Source organism: Haliotis rubra, unplaced genomic scaffold (assembly GCF_003918875.1).
Source record: "Haliotis rubra isolate DU_JTF1 unplaced genomic scaffold, ASM391887v1 Scf191, whole genome shotgun sequence".
Lineage (NCBI taxonomy): Eukaryota > Metazoa > Mollusca > Gastropoda > Lepetellida > Haliotidae > Haliotis > Haliotis rubra.
Genome location: NW_025765903.1, coordinates 60,764 through 81,141, shown reverse-complemented (window position 1 = coordinate 81,141; position 20,378 = coordinate 60,764). Strand labels below are relative to the sequence as shown.

At 38.8% G+C, this 20,378-nt stretch overlaps 1 protein-coding gene across 2 annotated transcripts in view; it reads left to right on the top strand.

Moving 5' to 3' along the window:
• LOC124274485 (receptor-type tyrosine-protein phosphatase epsilon-like) overlaps positions 1–20,378 on the top strand; it is a 70,429-nt gene that overhangs the window by 5,903 nt on the left and 44,148 nt on the right. Inside the window, exons 3-4 of one of the 2 annotated variants that reach the window (XM_046709844.1) lie at positions 584–784; positions 2,114–2,320. In XM_046709844.1, coding sequence (XP_046565800.1) covers positions 584–784; positions 2,114–2,320 — 408 coding nt within the window. Of the gene's footprint in view, positions 1–583; positions 785–2,113; positions 2,321–20,378 lie in introns of those variants that run through there. The other variant, XM_046709846.1, reaches the window with a different exon arrangement.

Sequence of the window (20,378 nt, the reverse complement as noted above, 5' to 3'; positions counted from 1 at the left end):
AACATTGAAGAAGACGATTGTGCTGATGCTTCTATATTTATCACTCCACTTGACGATGACAGTTGAAGACGATGGGTGTACTATTGACCACATGACAAATTGCTTTTTGATGCTTAAATGAATTGATAAAATCCACCACAACCTGGCTAAAATTGAATTTATGATAATGTATAAATCTTAATAGAGGGAAATGATATGAATTTTCAAGGAAAACGTCACTTGTTCAAAATATACCCGATAAAACCAGGGAACGTTTGAACCCATGCACCAATAGGTGCAGTAAAATATTTTGCAATTTCTAAAAACGTATACAAACGCATTGAAAACAACAGCCAGTTATGTTTATTTTAACCCAATGACAAAACTAGATTTGAAAATATGCAATGTTTAAAATGTTGGGGATTAATGGATTCCTTTCCACCATTATCACATACTGGGATATGTATGGACTTTTGTGAGATGATTATTGTCCTACATTGCACAGAATAAGGCAGCATCAACAACATCTGTAGTGTACGGAGACTGGTACCCGTCAGGCGATAGATTGGGGGCAGTGACGTTACATGATTATTGTACTTCACAGAAAATATTGCCCTGAACAAGACAGCATCAGCAACATCAGTGTTTGGAGACTGGCCTGCATCAAAGGCTGTGGATGGAGACAGTGACATACGTGGTGATGGTAGAACCTGTTTCCACGCTGGTGGATCTCCGTCAGACTGGACAGTTGATCTGGGCCGGGACTTCCAGCTGTATGACATCAGGATCTACAGTAGACATAAGTGTAGGTATCCAGGCATCGTGATCTGAGTGAGAACGATGTGATTTCCGAATACCCCCTTAGATCGTAATGTATGTATCACTTTTGGCTCACCTTAGACACCGTACTGAATTCTATTCTGTCATTAGAGTACATCAAAACACGAAAAGGGTGGTAGACAACAGAGAGTGATGCTCAGACATGTGCAATAGGCTGGTATTGCTCTATCCGACCAGGCATAGTTTCATAATACGCTTGTTATTGAACTGTAGCAATGGTAAAATCTTTGAAGGCATTTAGTAGTAAAATGCATGAGAAAAGCAAGATTTATGGATGTCAACTTCTTTATTGTGAATTCCACGACGTTTCGGGGTTTATGGTTGCTCCTTAAGGGGAATGGTAGGGAGTGTGAAGGAGTATACATACAAACATGCATACATGCACGCACACTCACACGCATGCATGCATGCATGCATACATACATACATACATACATACATACATGTATACATACATACATACATACATACATACATATATATACATACACACACGAGGTACAAAGTAAATACGTATAACAATGTTTAACAATGTTGAGGAATGAATACATAATACAATTAACATGTCGTTTCGATCACTGGCCTCCTCGTGTTTGTATTATATCCAATCATATCTATTTCCATGTTGTTTTAGTGTATCACTGGACTCATGTTTGTATTACATATTCATTCCTCAACATTGTTAAACATTATTACGAGTGTAGTTTGTAATGGTAAATATGTTGTATTTGACAGTATGTGTTTAGCTCGCCAAGACTTGCATCTGCTTGGAGATACTTAGCAGTTACTGTATTTTGTTTTCTTTTGGATTGCAGTATATTATTTATTTATTTACACAATATGGTTGCATCCTGGCTTTGTTTGACACTTACGACAAACACAGACGCAGTAACTTTCTATACCCTGTGAGTGTCTTAATGTGTAGATAATAGGCCTTGATATACAGGAGTTGCTATACAGCTACGGAATGTATTGGTGATGTATTAACAACTCTGAGGCTTAGGACGTTTACTGTGGGTACATATTATGTCTGGTTCAGTGAACGAATCACAAATCAACACAGGATATCGTGCATGTGCATCCAGATGATTCCTGAGTTTCTATGTGCTGTTAATTTGCAACTGTTCTAAACCCCTTCTGCTCTATAGCATACGTTTTATATTGGATCCCCTCAATTACGGTATTATTTCATTGCATGAATATAGTTTTGTGATCTTATATATAAGCTAAACGCAACTTCTTGACACAATATGATTGTGTAACATGATCTGAAACAATATTTGTTTTACTCAAGATTACTCGAGAAATGCCAACTCCAGAATCTATCTGAACAACGACACCTCCAACATCTGCTCCACCCTCCCGAGTCCATCAAATACTCCCAACCCAACTGACGTGACGTGTAACGGTACCGGCAGATACGTCACCATCAGGAACCCGGGGGGTGGAGGAAGTGATGACTATGCTAGTGCACTGAACATCTGTGAGGTGGAGATCTATGGTAAGTCGTTTATTGGTGATACACGTGAGTTTATTGACCTACAACAAAATCGTTGTAAGTTCCGTTCTGCAATAAATTCTAAGCATTTGGTAAACCATTATTAACCATATCCAGGGGATGTGGCAGCGTTGAAAGGATGTTTTCATTTATATCTAACTTGGTAATTGAAATGGTTGTTTCTTATTTGTGGTAATCAATTTGCATGCATGTTTCATGATTTCTATCATTACTTTCCGGCTGAAGATCACCCTCTTTTAATAACAAAACGCTGGTATTGAATGGTGTTTAATAACTGGACTTTAATAACAGCTGGAACAAGTTTCAACATCTCCGGGTTTGTGACATTTAGTTTATAGAAAATAGATCAACGAGAGGACCTCAGGATTCACAAGGGTATCATGTGTGACAGAATTAAATGTTTGTGTATATTTAGAGTTTTTCTTCTCCATTTTGTTAAACTAACTGGATCTGTTGTTGATCGCCCCGCGTCTGTCCTTACACAGGTCATTTAAATATTTTAGATATTGAATTATATGCTTGGCCAGGTTTATGACACCAATAAGTAATTCCGCTTCATCCAGGTCCTGTCCCGTGTATCAACGGGCATCACAGATATCGAAAATCAAATGTCAAAACAACATTTCATACCTTCTGGCCATAAGAATGTTGACTCTATCAACTCAGAGTGAGTGAATAAATATAATAATAAGTCCTTTTTCATAAAGCCAATGAATTTATATATATCATTGAATTTTCTGTCCCTTTTGACACCAATGTGATTGGCAAGATTCAGGAAAAGCATGATAAATATGCAGACCTCGCCTTTGAAATGTCTCGCTTGCACCCAAAGTACACTGTCGTCAGGCTCCCCATTGTTCTCGGTGCCCTTGGTTTGGTACCTCCTGATCTCTTGGCGCAGATCAAGAGAGTGCCCGGGTTCTCCACCGGGAGTACAGCCCTTCTGACACTCTGGGTAATGCAGAAGGCTGCAGTGTTGGGGAGCCTTCATATTCTCCGGAAAGTTCTTGGTGGGTTCGACTAGGCAGTGTTTCCTGGGAGAAGTCCCATTCGCTGTCTGGGCTGCGTGTAGAGGGGGCAAGGGCCCTGAGCTGATGATGAGCCTTACCAGCCTGACTGTGCCAGGATCACCCGAACCCTCTCTGCTGCATATTATCTTTAATCTGTAAAACATAATAATAATAACTAAGATTGTTTCCTGGGCAATACTGGCGGTTTTCAGACTTCCCCATACACTCCCCGTGGCTACCTTTACTTCTCCTATTTCTTTGGACGCCAGCTGGAGCGTCCATTACAGTGTTTTTTAAATTAATTTGGCATTGATTCAATGCTGCTGACACAAACGGAAAATTCACAAACTGCAGAAAAACAAACAGGAAGACACAGTCAAACAAAGCAAAATAATACAGCAATATTTACAGACATATACTAAAAGAGATTACTGGTAAATATTGTAGATTTTGTTGTGGTCAGAAAGTCAAGCGTATTCCTGTCACAGTCAGTCTGGTAAGCAAACTGCTGGAGAGATCACATCCTGGCAATTCCAGAACACTAATTGTTTTGACTGTAGACCTCAGAACAACGGAGTTACGGCCTGTTAAAGAGTGAACTATTTCTGTGGGCAATAGAAAGTTGCGGTGATAGATGCCAGATTTTACGACGCTTCATACAGCTATCTCACAACTGAAAAAATGCGAAATCCTAATATCCCTCCCTGTTTGTGGCGTAGTTGTGGCGTAATTATTGACTTTTACATAATAACGATGTGACGCAAGAATGTTCCACATTTCATTATCTACAGTTTGGTACCTTCAAAAAGGAAATCCATGGTGTTTTTGCAGAGCTGTGAACCCTATAAAAATGCGTTTTTGCCAAAATTGACCAACTTCCGAGGGCAATAACTCCGACACCATTGAAGATATCGACAGGCGTTGAACAAACTAAGTAGTCCGGAGTGTGGGCTTAACGATATATAGAACACTATTGTACTATTTGCCGTTCAGGAGCAGAAATGTGCGGAAATGTGACAAATCGCGAAGGTTGTGTTTGTGTCGTTATGGTGACGTAATTATTGATTTTTACATAACCATGATGTGAAGCAAAAATGTTTCCCATTCAATTACCTACAGGTTGGTACTTAGCAAAATCCATTGATTTTTCGCAGAGTTGTGACCTTTTTTTTAACCCAATGAAAATGCGTCTTAGAAAAATTGACCGACTTCCAAGGGCAATAACTCCAAAACAGTTCGAGATATCGACATGCCTTGAACAAATTAAGGTGTCCAGAGTATAGGCTTTCCAACGTTGTATCGAACGCGATTGTACTATATGCCGTTCTGGAGAAGAGGATTTTTAAAGACAGGCACCGTTAAAACGCGGAAAACGGCAAAAGTTTCAGTTTTTTCAAAATTGCGGAAAATTTGATCTGCCGGCCAACTTTTGCTATGTGTTAAATCGTTGGGGAGTGGTGTTGTCTACATTGAGTGAAAATCTGGTCCATTTATCTCTTATAGTTTTGGAGATATTGAGGTGTAAAGATTTTGACATTTTGGGTTGTCTGCCCTTACCGGAAGCAGGAAGTTTGGATTTTTCGACTATGTCTCAATTTCAGCACACAGGCTATCATCCCCGAAAGTTTCACGAAAATCGACTCAGCGGTTAGGTCAGGAGAGGTGTCACAAAATTTGTACAAATAATAATAAGAAGAGGAATAATATTCGGATAATAACAGTAGGTCTTCCAGACTTTCGTCTGAAGACCTAATAATGCTGATTTTTGCGCCTAGAATCCAACACGATGCTGCTCTCTGGCGTTACATTATTACCCAGACAGAATTGTACTTTCAAAGCTGCTACTAAGCGCTTCGCGCGACCGTATAGGTCCGTACATCCACTTCTCAGGTACCCATTTTGAACAGCTGGGTGGACGGAGTGCAATGTGGACGAAGTGCCTTGCCCAGGGACACAACACAGTATCACACCCAGGTCACAAATGTTGGTGTCTCCACCGGGATTCGAAACCGGGCCTTTGGCGTGAGAGGCCAACATGCTAACCACTCCACCTCCGTGCTCCACGTCACATTTTTATTTAACGTCACATCGACAATGTTTCAGCCATATCGTGACGACCAAAAGTTATTTACTAAGAATAAATATACTTATACGTAATTAAAAAAAAGACTATCAAGACAGTATGGCGACTAGATTATCACAAATTGAATAAAACTAGTTTGTGTTCAGTGTAAAATGTTAAATCATTTTGGATAATACAATATAAAATCGGGTTAAAAATCGCCAGCAAGTGAAGGTATATCACCATACTAGGGACCATGGGGACTTACAGTGCCTTTGCTGCCTGCATGGACCCTATCTGGATCTCCTCAGCCGGCGGCGATGGTAGGGAAATTTAGCCATAATTTAAACTAACAAATATTCTACGTTTAAAAGCATGGGTAAAATTAGATAAACCTATTCCATCAGCTCCAGCCCTTCAGATTACTCCCAAAGTCACACAATCTACGTCTGCTTCTCAAACACCACCATGAGCAATCTGAAACGTCTTTTTCTAAACCAGTCAGTGATAATTCAAAACAGAAGAAAGGAAAGAAATTAAATAGAGACAAACAACCTACTGTCCCTTCAACTTCTGAAGTTCCAACATAGAACACATTTGGACCTCCAGATATGGAGGTTACTCTGTCCTCATTGGACGGGCGTAGAAATCGTTCCTCCTCACATCCACGTGGACTCACTCCAATTAAACCACCATGAATCAGTTGACCGATCTAATTCAGTGACATTGCAGAGGACCGAGGAAAAACTTCAATGAAATAAAATTACTCATACAAGATCTTCAAACGTCAGCATTGTGTCTCCAAGAGGTATGTTTTAAAAATACTGATAACTTTAACTTAAGACGGTATAGTGATTATCATTCCTTTTCCCCTCCCGGCGATACATACGCGATCTTTAAACTGTTGCTGTTCGTCTGACATTGTGCAACTTGTATATACCTTCTCCTTCTTCTTCTAATATTCAACAATCAAATCTTCAAATTTCCGATATGATCAACTTCCGAAGCCATGTCTCATCACGGGCGATCTTAATGGACACATCCGTGAAGGTCCTGGTTAGAATGTGCCTTCAGTAACCCATGCTTGTCGTAAGAGGCGACTAACGGGATCGGGAGGTCAGGCTCGCTGACTTGGTTGACACAGGTCATCGGTTCTCAATTGCGCAGATTGATGATCTTGCTGTTGATCACTGGATTGTCTGGTCCAGACTCGATTATTTACAGACCTCCGCCAAGATCACTCACAAGATTTTAATGTCTAAATCTAAGTTATATTTGATGATTTACAAGGACTCTCCACTGTGCTCATTCTGTGAATCTGTTCCTGAAACAATCATACATTTATTGTGCGAATGTCGTTATACTTTGAAAGTATGGAAGGAAGAATCTGACTGGCTTGCTATACTGTCTGAAGGATGTATAATCTTGTCGCACGAAAATATTATCTTTGGTTTCAAAGGAAAAAACAACAACCCATCTGGTGTTTTAATTGTGAAATATACAGTATATAAAATAAGCTTAAATGATATAAAGCCAGATTTTAAACAGCTTCAAAGTGAAATACTCAACTACTATAAAGTGACCAAATATACATCATTCTATTGACAACCCAGTAAAATTCTATGCTTTTTGGTCCTCCTTCCATACACCTTTTGCTAAATACATACCAATTATAAATGTATACCAATTTTGATGTTATGTAAGTATAACACAGTTTGACAGTATATGTGAACATGTGTATACATATTAGTGTGTGTAAAGACAGCAGGTATACTACAGTGAATTCAATATGTAAATCCTTGTAACGCATTAACCCTTGAATATACATGTCTGTATGATGATGATGATGATGACGATGATATTTATATGATGGTGTACATATGATGATGATGTTTGTATGATGATGATGATGATAACGATGATGTTTTGCACAGTGAAATATGGTAACAACAAATGTACTTTGGGAAGCAAAAATACTTTAAAACAATATTTCAAGCCCGTGTGGGTTCTATACTATCTGACCATTACAATCAGGATCAGGGTGTCCCACAAGGTAGTATTTTGTCTGTCACTTTATTTAGTATTAAGATCAACAGTTTATCCATGATTCAATTGATGGATCACTTTTTGTGGATGATTTTAATATTTCTTGTCGTGGTAAAAATATGCATACTATTGAACGGCAACTGCATCTGTGTTTAAATAAAATAAAAAATGGTGTCTTGAAAACGGTTTTAAATTTTCTAAATCCAAAACTATTTGTATACATTTTTGTAGAAAATATAAACCGCATAAAGACCCGGAACTGTTTCTTAATGGAACTCCCATCACAGTTGTTAAGGAGGCCAAGTTCTTGGGTTTAATTTTTGACTCTCATTTAACGTTTCTGCCGCTTATTAAATCCCTTAAAACTAAATGCTTGAAGGCACTTGACTTGTTGAAAGTTGTTTCAAATTCTAAGTGGAGAGGGGATCAAGCCACTCTCCTACACTTATATCGATCATTGGTCCGTTCCAAACTTGATTATGGCTCCATCGTATATGGTGGAGCCTGCAAAAGCAATTTAAAACTATTAGATTCTGTCCATCACCAAGGTCTAAGACTTTGTCTTGGATCCTTTAGAACTTCTCCTGTTGACAGCCTCTACGTCGAGGCCGATGAACCATCTCTTACACAACGCCGTATAAAATTGTCCTTGCAGTATATAACAAAACTTTATTCTAGCGAGTCTAACCCTGCATTTAACTGTGTCTTAAATCCTCTTTATGAGGATTTGTACAACAAAAAGCCTTCTCTTGTTCCACCTCTTGGTTTAAGAATTACACCATTGTTTTCTGCTACCGGCATTGAGCTGGAAAATATATCTCCTTCCCGTCTTCTTTCTGCTCTTCCTTGGCAAATGGTGAGGCCTGAAGTTGACCTAAATCTGACAAAGTTTAAGAAATCTGTAACTAATGAATTACAATATAAACAAGAATATAATCAATTAAAACTAAAACATAATACATACAAATCGTTATTTACAGATGGGTCCAAGGATGGTGGCGCGGTGGCATGTGACACTGTCATTGGATCCAAAACAATATCTTCTAGAATACCAGATTACAGCTCTATTTTTACAGCGGAAGCAAACGCCATATTAACGGCTCTTAAATACATTCAAAGACATCCTAAACATAAACAATATATCATCTTTTCAGATTCTCTTTCGTGCCTTCAGGCTATTAAAAATCTTTCTTGTAAACATCCACTTTTATTAGAAATATAATGAGCTTGCTACTGGCCAATGCGACATCGTCTTTTTGTTGGTTACCCAGCCATGTTGGCATTTCTGGGAATACAATGGCTGATCTTGCTGCCAAGGCAGCACTCAATAAATCTGTGACACAACTTCCTATTCAATACTCTGATTACAAAGCTAGCATTAGAACCTACATCCGTGATCTGATGCAGAAGAAGTGGGACACCCAAGTGGGTATTAACAAATTACATGAAATAAAACCTTATATTGGTTACACCTACTTGGGTTGTCGGTCCAGATTTGAGGAGGTCATTATGCGACGATGTCGCATGGGCCATACACGTTATACTCACAAATACCTATTAAAAGGTGCAGATCGTCCGTTTTGTATCCCTTGTGATGAGAGAACCACGGTCAAGCATGTCCTGCTTGACTGGGTTGAATTCTCCATCATAGAGGATACATATTTCAATGTCAAAACAGTAAAGGACCTTTTTAATAAAGTTAATTACCATTTAATCATTGATTTTTTTTAAAGAGATAGATTTGTTACATGAATTTTGATTAATCTGTTTTGTAAATAGATAAAGTTTTATAATTGGTTGTTCAGATTATCAACTTAGATTTTTAGTGGCTGTGTCCTCAAAAGGGGTTGAAGTAGCGTAAAATTATTGTCCTCCTGAGAAGTCCCTAAATCTTTCCAACTCAATTTTTCTCAACCATACTTTTTAATCGTAGTATTTTTGTGATTTTAAATTTCGGTTAAACCTTCCTACCATCGCCAGCGGTTGAAGGGATGGTGTAAATCCAACTAGGGTCCATGCAGGTAGCAAAAGTAATTTAAGTCCCCATGGTTCCTAGTATGGTGATCTACCTTCAGTTGTTGGCGATCTAAAGCCCGTGTTTTATGTTGTATTGTCTTCTTTAATTGGAATGTTTTAGCTTTGCTCGCTTATTTCATATTCATATCTGTGAGTTTCTAGTATTTTTACTGTCCATCGTCGACAGGTTTTAATCTTCAAAATGTTTTCACTTTTTATTTTATATATTGTTTTCGTCACGATATGGCCGAGATATTGCCGATGTGACGTTAAATATTAACTCACTCACTCACTATTTAGTGCATAGATTAACAGTTTAGCTAAGGTTTTAAATGATTCAATTGATGGATCGCAGTTTGTTGATGATTTTCGTGTTTCCTGTCGTTTGGAAAATATGAACACTGTTGAAAGGCATCAGCAGCTATGTTTAAATAAAATCCATAAATGGTCCTTAGAAAATGGATTCAAATTTTCACAATCTAAAATAATCTGCATCCATTTTTGTTGAAAATATAAACACCATAAAGATCTGGAATTAAGTTTAGATTGCACTCCTATTGAAGTTGTTAAAGAGGCGAAATTCTTAGGTGTATTTTTTTTATAAACATCTTACATTTCTACCACCTCACATTAAATATGTAAAGAACAATTTTTTTAAGTCTCTTGACTTGTGAAAGTTGTCTCAAATTCAAAGTGGGGAGGTGATAAGAAAACCCCGTTACAACTACACAGATCATTCCAAGCTGGAACATGGCTCCATCGTCTATTGTGGACCCTGTAAAAGTAATTTCAAATTACTGGATACAATCCATCATCAAGGCCTAAGGTTTGTCTTGGGTCCTTCCTCTCCCATCGATAGTCTGTATGTCGAAGCTGATGAGCCCTCAATAAAAGAACGGCACAAAGTTGTTTTTAAATGCATCACTAAACCTTTTGTCAAATCAGTCAAACCCAACCTTTGACAGTGTTTTTAACCCTCCGTAAGAGGATCTCTATTATAAAAAAGAAACAAAAACATTCACTTATTCCACCTCAAGCAATAAGAATAACACCTGACATTTCTGCTGTTAAAATTAACCTGACGAACCCACCTACCCAAATACTGTCAACTCCTCCATGGCAAATGGTTAATGCTCGAGTGGATCTTTCATTAAGCAAGCTAAGGAAATCAGACTCAAATGAACTAACGTACCTGTAAGAAAACCATCAGTCACGAAGCAGTTACAGAACTTACAAAAGTAAATTCACTGATGGATCCAAGGATGTTGCTAGTGCAACTCATTTGATCCAGAATCATATCATCCGGGTTACCAAATGACAGTTCAATATTCACAGCAGAATCAAAACCTTAAATATATAAATGCCCAGTCGTTCAATATATTTTCTGATTCCCTTACCTGTCTTCAAGTCATCGACAATATTTATTGTCACTATCCACTTTTACGAAAAATCATAGAATAATAAACATCGTCTTTAGTTGGTTACCCAGCCATGTTGAAATCACTGGTAACACAATGGCCGATTCTGCTGCTAAGGCCGCGCTTAACAAATGGATGACACTACCTCTGATACCTTACAGGGATTATAAACCTGTTATTAAAAGTTACATCCGTGACTAATCGCAGAAGAAGTGGACAATTACATGCAATAAAACCATCTTTTGGTTACACTTACTTGGGTTGTCAGTCCAAATTTGAAGAGGTCATTTTAAGACGATGCCGTATTGGCCATACTAGATATATTCTCACGAGTAGGGTTCTCCATTTTGCATCCTCGTGATGAAAAAAATAACAGTCAAGCATGACCTGCCTGACTATTGATTTTTCCAAGGGATCGATATTTCACAGTTTCATGCCTAAAGGATCTTTTTAAGGTAAGTCCTCTTTTAATCATTGAGTGTATAAAAGCAACTGAATTAACTGAACTTTTTTGCAATTAATCAGTGATTTTAATCTGGTAGAATGATTAATCATAACAGATACGGGTGAGGAGATCCCGTGTAATATCTTTTTGATATTTAGTGGTTCTCGATGGTGATCGGTCAATCGTATATTTGTACATTTTCATTGGATGTAATCGCAGCGGTTCGAGATTTTAAATTAGAAGAATTTGACCGGGTGTAAAACCCTTGGAATCAACTTTGTGTGCAGAACCTATCAGTGTTGTCACAGCCCCTAGTGTACGGTACACAACACCGTGCACTTAAAGTAACCCACGAATCCGTTGGTATATGACCAGATGGTGGCCACATGAATACGTGCAAACACCTAGTTGCAAACACCACAGAAAACTTGGACAAAGTAATTTGACTATGTGTCCCAGTCCACCCAGCTGTGAATGGGTACCTCGTAAAGATGAGAAAGCCGCAATAACTAGGTGTGCCTTGTGGCTGTAAGAGCTGTATGATCCCCAGGGAGTTGAGATTGATATTACGATGTGCCGTTGAGACTGACATCCAATGATCGAAGGAAACAAATACCAGCGCCTTGAGCATGCACTAGTGCGTGGACATGTGCCTATATAAATATCCTATAATAATAAAGGGAAGTCGCAAGGTAAAGACTGAAAGTGTTGCCGGAAACGATATCGAGTGAGTCGGCATCTCGCCAAAGTTCCCACTTACCTGAGAGCGTCATAAATGACTTAGTGCAAGATGATGTTTTGACCCCAAATCAAAAAAAAACTTTGGAGAGGTTTGTTCTTGTTTTTGACCATGATACTGAAAACTTTTGGGCCGCGAACGAAAACTGTTGTCGACTCGGACTCGAACTAAATTTAGAGTTATCGTTCCTGAAAATGACACTGACGCGAGCCCAAACTAGGTCACAGTCCGTTTCAGCAGAACGTTTATGAACGTTCATAATTGTGTATAATTGTGTATCTTAAAAACAGGTTCACCATTCCTGTGTTTTGTTGTTTCCTAGCAGATTTTCATTGTTTTATAAGTTAACGTTAAAAGCAATTTACAGTGTTTTGCTTTTTTTTATCAACAGTCACCCACCTTCTGACACGAAAAGGCTAGATCGACTCATCTGCGATCTTCGACTAAACATTGAACATGTGATTGTACTCAATGAAAATAAACTTAAACTTTACAACGGGTTGTGGTCAATAAAATCGCTATCAAACGATTTTTGAAACTCTTGAATTGTGTTGTTTTGATACCGTTTTCTACGGTACTATATTGTGGTTCGAATGCGATTCCATTAAGCTCGAGCAGTTTGGTTTCATCCGCGCATTAATACAGATCAGCTGATTTAGTTGTAAACACTTAAATAAGAGTTTTTGCGGCTTTGAGTTCATAAGTGCTGGTTTCTCGATTTAAATACAAAATGGGTAATAAATTGAATAACCCATGAGGTACGAGGGATTACGGGAAATATGTCCCGAGTGAAATTAATGTTCACTGAACATTAGTTTCATGAGGGACATATTTCCCGTAATCACTCGTATGTCAAAGGCTATTTTCAAAATAACTGTGATTGTTAGTGACTGTACCTTCAACGGGGATTGAAGTAGTGTAAAATAATTGACCTCCTGAGAGGGTACTTATGTCGAATTCCGTTCAAAGGATTTGCCATTTTACGTGGTTTTAAATGCAACATATGTGTTACTTCTAACTGTTTGGCTCAACTGTCCATAGTCAACAGTTGCCAGAGGCAGGGCGTAAATCCACCTGGGGTACTGTGCAGGTAGCAGAAGTACTGCAAGTCCCCAAGGTCCCCACTGTGGTGGCCTACCTTTGGGTAAGTGCAGTTAATAGAGGTAATATTTTTACTGTCAAATACTAGTTTTTAATCTGCGATTCTCTGGTTATTTTACTGTCTTTTGTTGACAGTTTTTACATGGTCTGAAATTATGTTGTCAATAAGTAATAACAGTGCAGTCACAATGTGGCTGAAAAAATGCCCACGTGACTTCAAGCTTTAACCCACTCACTCTCTCTAACGTTGCAAAGTCAACATTTGTCAAAATTTGCATTACCAAACAGGGATGTATGGCGCCATTCCCCCCTTGCTTATGTAGAAGAGTGTACATTATAAATATCTATCTGGATACTACTTTGACATTTGTTATGGAACTCAAAGTCATATTCTGGCGCTGCAAAATAAAAAATCACTGAGGATGACCCATTAGTAGCAAATTAGAATCTATTTATAAAGCTAAACATGTCGACGTTTCTCAACGCGCCAGTTATTTTTGTTGGAAATAAAACAATATTGTTTTAGAATCACCAAGTCCTACAACTCTGAAGCTAACTCTGTGGTCTATAACAGAAAATGCTTGACAAATGACAAAATGAGGGCCGAGTTCCATGTGTACTACTTCGTCTTTGTTGGTGTTATAATAGGAGGATATATATTGAAAAAGTGTACCTATGTAAACTGTCCACTTCTGTTAACTAGTTTTGTCATGTTTTATTTTAAGATCCATGGGCCTATAAATATATCAATGAAATCAGCTAATTAGGACAAAGCCATGTGTCATTTCCGGGAGTTCAGCCATAGATGTTCCCACACTTTCCTTTCTATTCATTCCTGCATTTACAGATCATAGATATAAACATCATGCGTAATCACCTATGCTATATATCTGTATTCTACAATCCATTCTTCAATATGTGTTCTTTCCCCTCCAAACCGCCTCTGTAGTGTATTGGGTGAACTGTCGGAGAATGAAATGTCGGCGGTTCTATCTTCGTCCAGCGTCACATCGAAAGATGCTTAAAGATCGTAAGTGATGTTACTTTGAATAAACAACCACATGTTGTTTTAAACACAACGTTAAACCCAATTTTACCACATATCATTTTTTGCTCCCTCACTCAATGACGTCTAAATGTGCATTTTTCGTCATGACAATGTACCAGTCTGTGGCCCGGGAATCTATGGAGTGAAGTGTAATAAGTTCTGTCACTGCCTGGATCCAATCTGTGATCGGTGGACTGGATTGTGTCCTGGAGACTGTAGACCAGGGTGGCAGGGGCAGAGATGTGACACAGGTGAGACGATTCTACTGTCAGTATTGATAATTTCCAGCAGGTGGTACTGGAGACTTTAGATTCGAATGCGTACCAAGCTATACGCGCCCCATTGTTGACGCTGACATTAGATTATCCTTGATTAATTAAAATGATTAATAAACGGCGGTTGTTTTGGAGGCCTTACTGTGGATCAGTTTTAGACTCGTGTAAAGATGTCATCGGTTCCCAATTGCGCAGATCGATGCTCATGCTGTTGATCACTGGATTGTCTGGTCCAGACTCGATTATTTACAGACCGTTGCCATATAGCTGGAATATTGCTGTGTGCGGCGTAAAACTAAACTTACTCAATCACTCATGCAAAGAGGTGCCTCATCATCAACTCCAGACCCATTTCACACACTTTCCTGAACAGATTACCTAGAATGCTTTACAAGTCAAAAGCCTTACAAATTTATGAATAAATATGTTACTTCTTGTCCATATTTTACAGCTTGCGACAGCACTACTTATGGCACTAATTGCATGAAAACATGCTCGGCGGAAGTGTTCAGCTCCAAATTCACCGTGTGACCGTCACACTGGAGCATGTGACACAGGATGTCTTCCTGGTTGGATAGAAGTTGACTGCACACGAGGTAAAGAATGTGGACACTTTATTGGTATTAAAAGTCACTGCAATTATTACGTCACGTGGGACGCAGAGAAACGCCTTATAAACTCTCCAGTTCTGTCTTACAGAGTGTGCCAATGGAAAGTACGGCGCAAACTGTACTAGTCTTTGCTCTGAGAGAAACTGTGCGGGAATTTCATCATGTGATCATGTGAATGGGTCATGTGATTCTGGATGTAAAGCTGGATGGATGGGCGTTGATTGTAATGAAGGTGAGTCGCTGAAATGAATAGTACTTGTTACTAATTGAATATGAAATATACTTGGTCCAAAGACACATTCCAATTTCTTTAGAATATGTAGAGTGCATCTTCTGGGAAATATTAAAAACATGGAAACTCTTGCCATCTTATTCCAGAATGTGATTCCAATCATTATGGACCAGACTGTCGTGGTGTATGCTCCTCAAGACACTGTGCTGGGAACTCTCTTCCTGTGACAGCGGAGCAGGGGCCTGTGACAGTGGATGTGAGGGTACCTCATACATCTTCTGGGAAATGGACACAGGGTGACTGTACAGGTAATGTCCTTAAGACATCATCTTCCTGTAACTCAGCAGGGGCCTGTGACAGCGGATGTGAAACACTCGGGGTGACTGTACAGGTAATGTCCTTATGTCATCCAAAAGTCTGGTTACCCTACTTCAGAACAAAATCCATAGCCATCACATCGCAACATAAATTGTTGATGAAACACGATGTACGTGAAACATGAACTGTGTCCACATATAGCCAGGTGTCATCTGTGTCACTGTAACGTCGAGTTGTCAGTTGAGGGGAAATACTCTAACAGTTCCAGATTGGTCTACACATTGGACTACTGAACTGAACCAGATTTGTAATTATATGACCTCACATTATTCTGAAAATACTTTTAATCACATCGTGTATACCTTTTACAACCAGGAGATTGTTTAGATTTGAATTGAAAAGGCAATTTGTTTTCATTTAGAGAGACGTTCTTATGTTGACAGTAAATTGTACTTGTTGGAGTGAATTGTAATAAACATTATTTTACTCCAAGGGAGAAAGTATAGGCAAAGCAGCATTTACAAGCTTTATTTTGACAGAGCCAGTCATTTGCTCTCCTGGAAGGTATGGACAAGGATGTGCGGAGTTCTGCAGTTCTCGCAACTGTAAGACACCATCTTCTGTGTGTGACTTCACTGGACTATGCCCAGATGGATGCCGGGAAGGCTGGCAGAATGCTGACTGCAGGACTAGTGAGACTTTGTTTAAGAATTGATTTCATAGTATTTCTTCTGTTATGTAGGATATATATATCTGAGTGGCATAACCCATGTAAAGCTGTATACTAACTGAACTGTGGCATTTAATACATCGTGTTGAAAGGGCAGTGGCATAGAAGTTAGTGGACTAAAGACTACAAGGTAAAGAATTACAGAGTTAAATATTTCACATGCAGTTATTTTGTTATGTGAAAGGGATAAGATATTTAATGCCATGTCAATTGAATGTTATATGCTGAATGAATCCACATTGAAATTATAGTTGAGTTACATTGTTATTGTGGCGCTTTATGAATCTGAATCATCTTGGGGTATACCATTTCTCCCTGGTAAAGATGTAATTGTTATGTGCTCAATCTCCCCCTTCCTTTGCGTGAAGCATGTCAGAGCGGGAAGTACGGTTCTAACTGCAGCAAGTCTTGTGATTCACGTCATTGTGAAACTGCACCAGTCTCCTGCGACCACGTGACAGGAGCCTGCGCTGCCGGTTGTCGGGAAGGATGGATTGGAGCAGACTGTACCCAGAGTAATCATTATGCTTCTAGAAACTCGTATTAAAGGTCACATGCAACGTAAAACACAACTTTGCAGGATTCTGATACCTTTCGGTATGGACTTACCGAAACAAATCGTCAAAAATGCAAATTCAACTTATAAAGTTGAAAAATAACGCGATGAAAGAAAACGCGCGAAATAGGAGTTCAAACGTTTCACTAATTTTCCCCCGACCTTTCTGGGGAAAACTGGTTTCAACAGCTGGGCTGCGCTGATAGCACGTGCGCAGTGAAATAGGTTCGCGCAGCTTGGAAGCGGGTTGTCGGGTGAATACTCGGTGAAGGCTTTGGTGTGAGCGATTTTTCTAATGTTTTGTTGATATCTCACAGGCGCGAGCTTTTATATGTTATGACAGTAAATTAACTGTTCATATAATTTCATTTGTCTATTTCACCACACGTTCTTCTTACCGAGTCACTTTCTCAGTTCGATACTTAAAAGCAATGTCATTATTTAGCGTTGACAGAATTTCTAGCTGTGATATAGATATGTCGTTGTCACAGACAAAACTCAATGTCTTGTTTTATTGACACCTGTGTGTCTGCCTGCCTGTCTGCTAATGACAATATTCAATAAACAGCTGCTATCACTGACCACATGCCATTTGAACTTAACACCAATCAGGCTATACACCATAAAACAAAATGCATTGATTTATGGCCCGAGTTCGGTCTCTGTCACATTATGTAAGTACACAGACAGGCAGGTGTGATACTTGAACACATGACATGTTATGATGTCTGTTGATTGCAAAATGTTATGCACAAAAAATGAGCATGTATTTACAAAACCCAACATCACTATATATACACACACAATGAGCGGTGAGGGCATCTGCAAATGAACCAGCCGTTACACTTGAGTGCACACCCACCCGCTCTGACTGGGTTCGGTATCCCGGCTGCTTCGTTTCTTGGGAAGTAAACCAAAGTACACAATTTTGCACTTTTGATTTGCGATTGTACGCTTATAATTTTGTTTATATGTTTTTTCATAACCAGCAATGTATATTATATGTCATGAATAAGTGATTATTGTGTTTTAATTATGTTTGATTTTTTGGTTGCATGGGACCTTGAAACATATACTCCTAGATTAGAATCACATGGGTAATGTTGGTCAAATAGTTTCCAACATATTTCAAACGAAAGTGTGAGCCAGTGGCTGTGGAAGGTGCTGTGACATATATGAGTGCGATGGTGTATGGGGTGCCACAAGGATCGGTGTCAGATCCGGTTTTTATTACCCTTAAACAATCTATCTCTGTGATAGAATAGAAGAATAGGTTGAGTAGCTGCTAAAGCTTTTTATTGCCTCGAATACATGGAGACACGATACTTAGAAGACTGCATTACTGCAATCACTACTTAGTTTCTTGATGACGAAATACATTTCACCTCAATGAGAACACGATCTAATCGAGCTCGTTTTGACATTCGTTTTAGATAAAAACTCCATTTTTGAGTTTACCAGAGATATAAAGGACCTTTGAGTGGATTCCAGCTTTACACTTGCATAAAATATAGCCAATCTGTGTAGAACCTTGATATTTTCATACTTAAATCAGACATACTGCTCATATCCGACACTTACTAACTCATGAAGCAACACATTATCTTGTTACTTCACTCCTCTTATCTACAACTGATAAGCTTGGTAATGGTCTACTCATTTACTTTGATTGCCTTATATGCCAGCAGCATCCTGAACGACAATGGCAGGAGGCAGTGCTCGTGAAAATGGTTGAACATTGTAGTTTTCGGTATTGAACCATGACCACTGGAACTTCTTTCCGGTTTCTAATGTGTCATCTGGGTTTCATATAATGTATAGCACTCTATATCAGTGTGAATTCAGTTGAAGAGCTGCAACAGTTTTTATAAGACATGTCATTGCTGAAACATATTGAAATTTCCTTCCCAATAAAATCATTTCATCAATAAATGCCTAAACCTTCAGGTTGCAAACCTGGAACTTATTGGCCCGACTGTACTCGTTGTGGACACTGTGACGTCACGTGTAATGTTGGAGATGGACGCTGCCCCGGAGAATGTCTGGACGGCTTCACTGGTGACCGATGTGATGAGGATGTTAGAGGTTCGAATCTCGTTTATTTTTTGTCTTGTTTAATTGTTTGATATTGACGAAAATATTAACCCTTGCCCTTGTAAACATGGACGTTTGATAGTCAGTGATATCAGATACGTTGGCATATGCGATGTTCACAACAAAAGATCAGCACACTAATCTCTATGTGTAGATGATTCAGTGTCTCCTGTTACAAGCGGCGTCATTGGAGGAGCAGTAGTGCTTGCTGTAATGCTGTTGCTGATTGGTGGGATGGTGATATGGCTGCTGAAATCTGGAAGGTAACTTTTGGAAAGGGTCTATATATAAAAGCAACAAATACATAAAACGGTTTTAAAATAACGTGTGTACGTGTATTGCTGTTAACTCCAAATACCAACTACGAGAGGTACACACGTATAAGGGAAATATTTCTGTCAATGGATTAGAGTGCACTCGATTTCAGGCCCCTGTGGAGTATACAACCCAAGTTAGATCTTCAGGCTTCACAATATGTTTTTAACTGCCAACCGTCCTATTTTTTTTATCAAACATCCCTGTTTCAGACTGAAAGGGGTACCCTCGCCTAGCACAGAGGTGCGAAATACAGACACAGGCTGTCGTGGACAGATCCCTGCCCCATCTGGAACGAATGAACAAGACTACACCGAACTGAGTGAAGTCACCAGGGAGAGAGAGATGAAGTCACCTTATGGTGTTATTCAGAACAAAGTGTATGAAAACAACCAAATCTGACTTGAGACCAGTGGATCCCCTTCGAACGTGCTTTGACATACCTTTAATGTTCACAAAGCTGAATATGATCTGTCCAGAGAACAAATCTGGAATATTATATAAACACATTTTTTTTTATCAAAGAAGATTATGATCCTGTCTGAAATATAATATGAATACCTCTTTATTTTGTACACAAAACAAGTGTTAACATGACATATTATTATTATCATTATTGTTATTTTTATGCTTTTTTGTCACTACTGAATAAGGCAAAACTGTGAATTGAATGATCCTTTCCTTGTATCTGCTTTACATTTAGCTTACTACATTTTAATGTGGCGTCACTGTATCAATGTTACTGAAAGTGCAGGTAATTGTACTGTGAGTATGGTAAATAGTGCAGAAGGAAGGACATTTAATGGTATGGTATGGCATCAACAGCTTAACAGTTACATTTGTAAAGTTGTTTTATAGGAAGAGCTAGAATAGTGTTCTTGAGTACAGATTTACGAGGCGTCTTGGCGTGGCAGTTTATGTCTTAGGTAACTGGACAATAAGTCCTGTATGCTGTAACCTCTAAACAATGTTGGTATCCAAACTATAAGAAGGTGTCTATAAATAATATTGCTGAAATCATGAC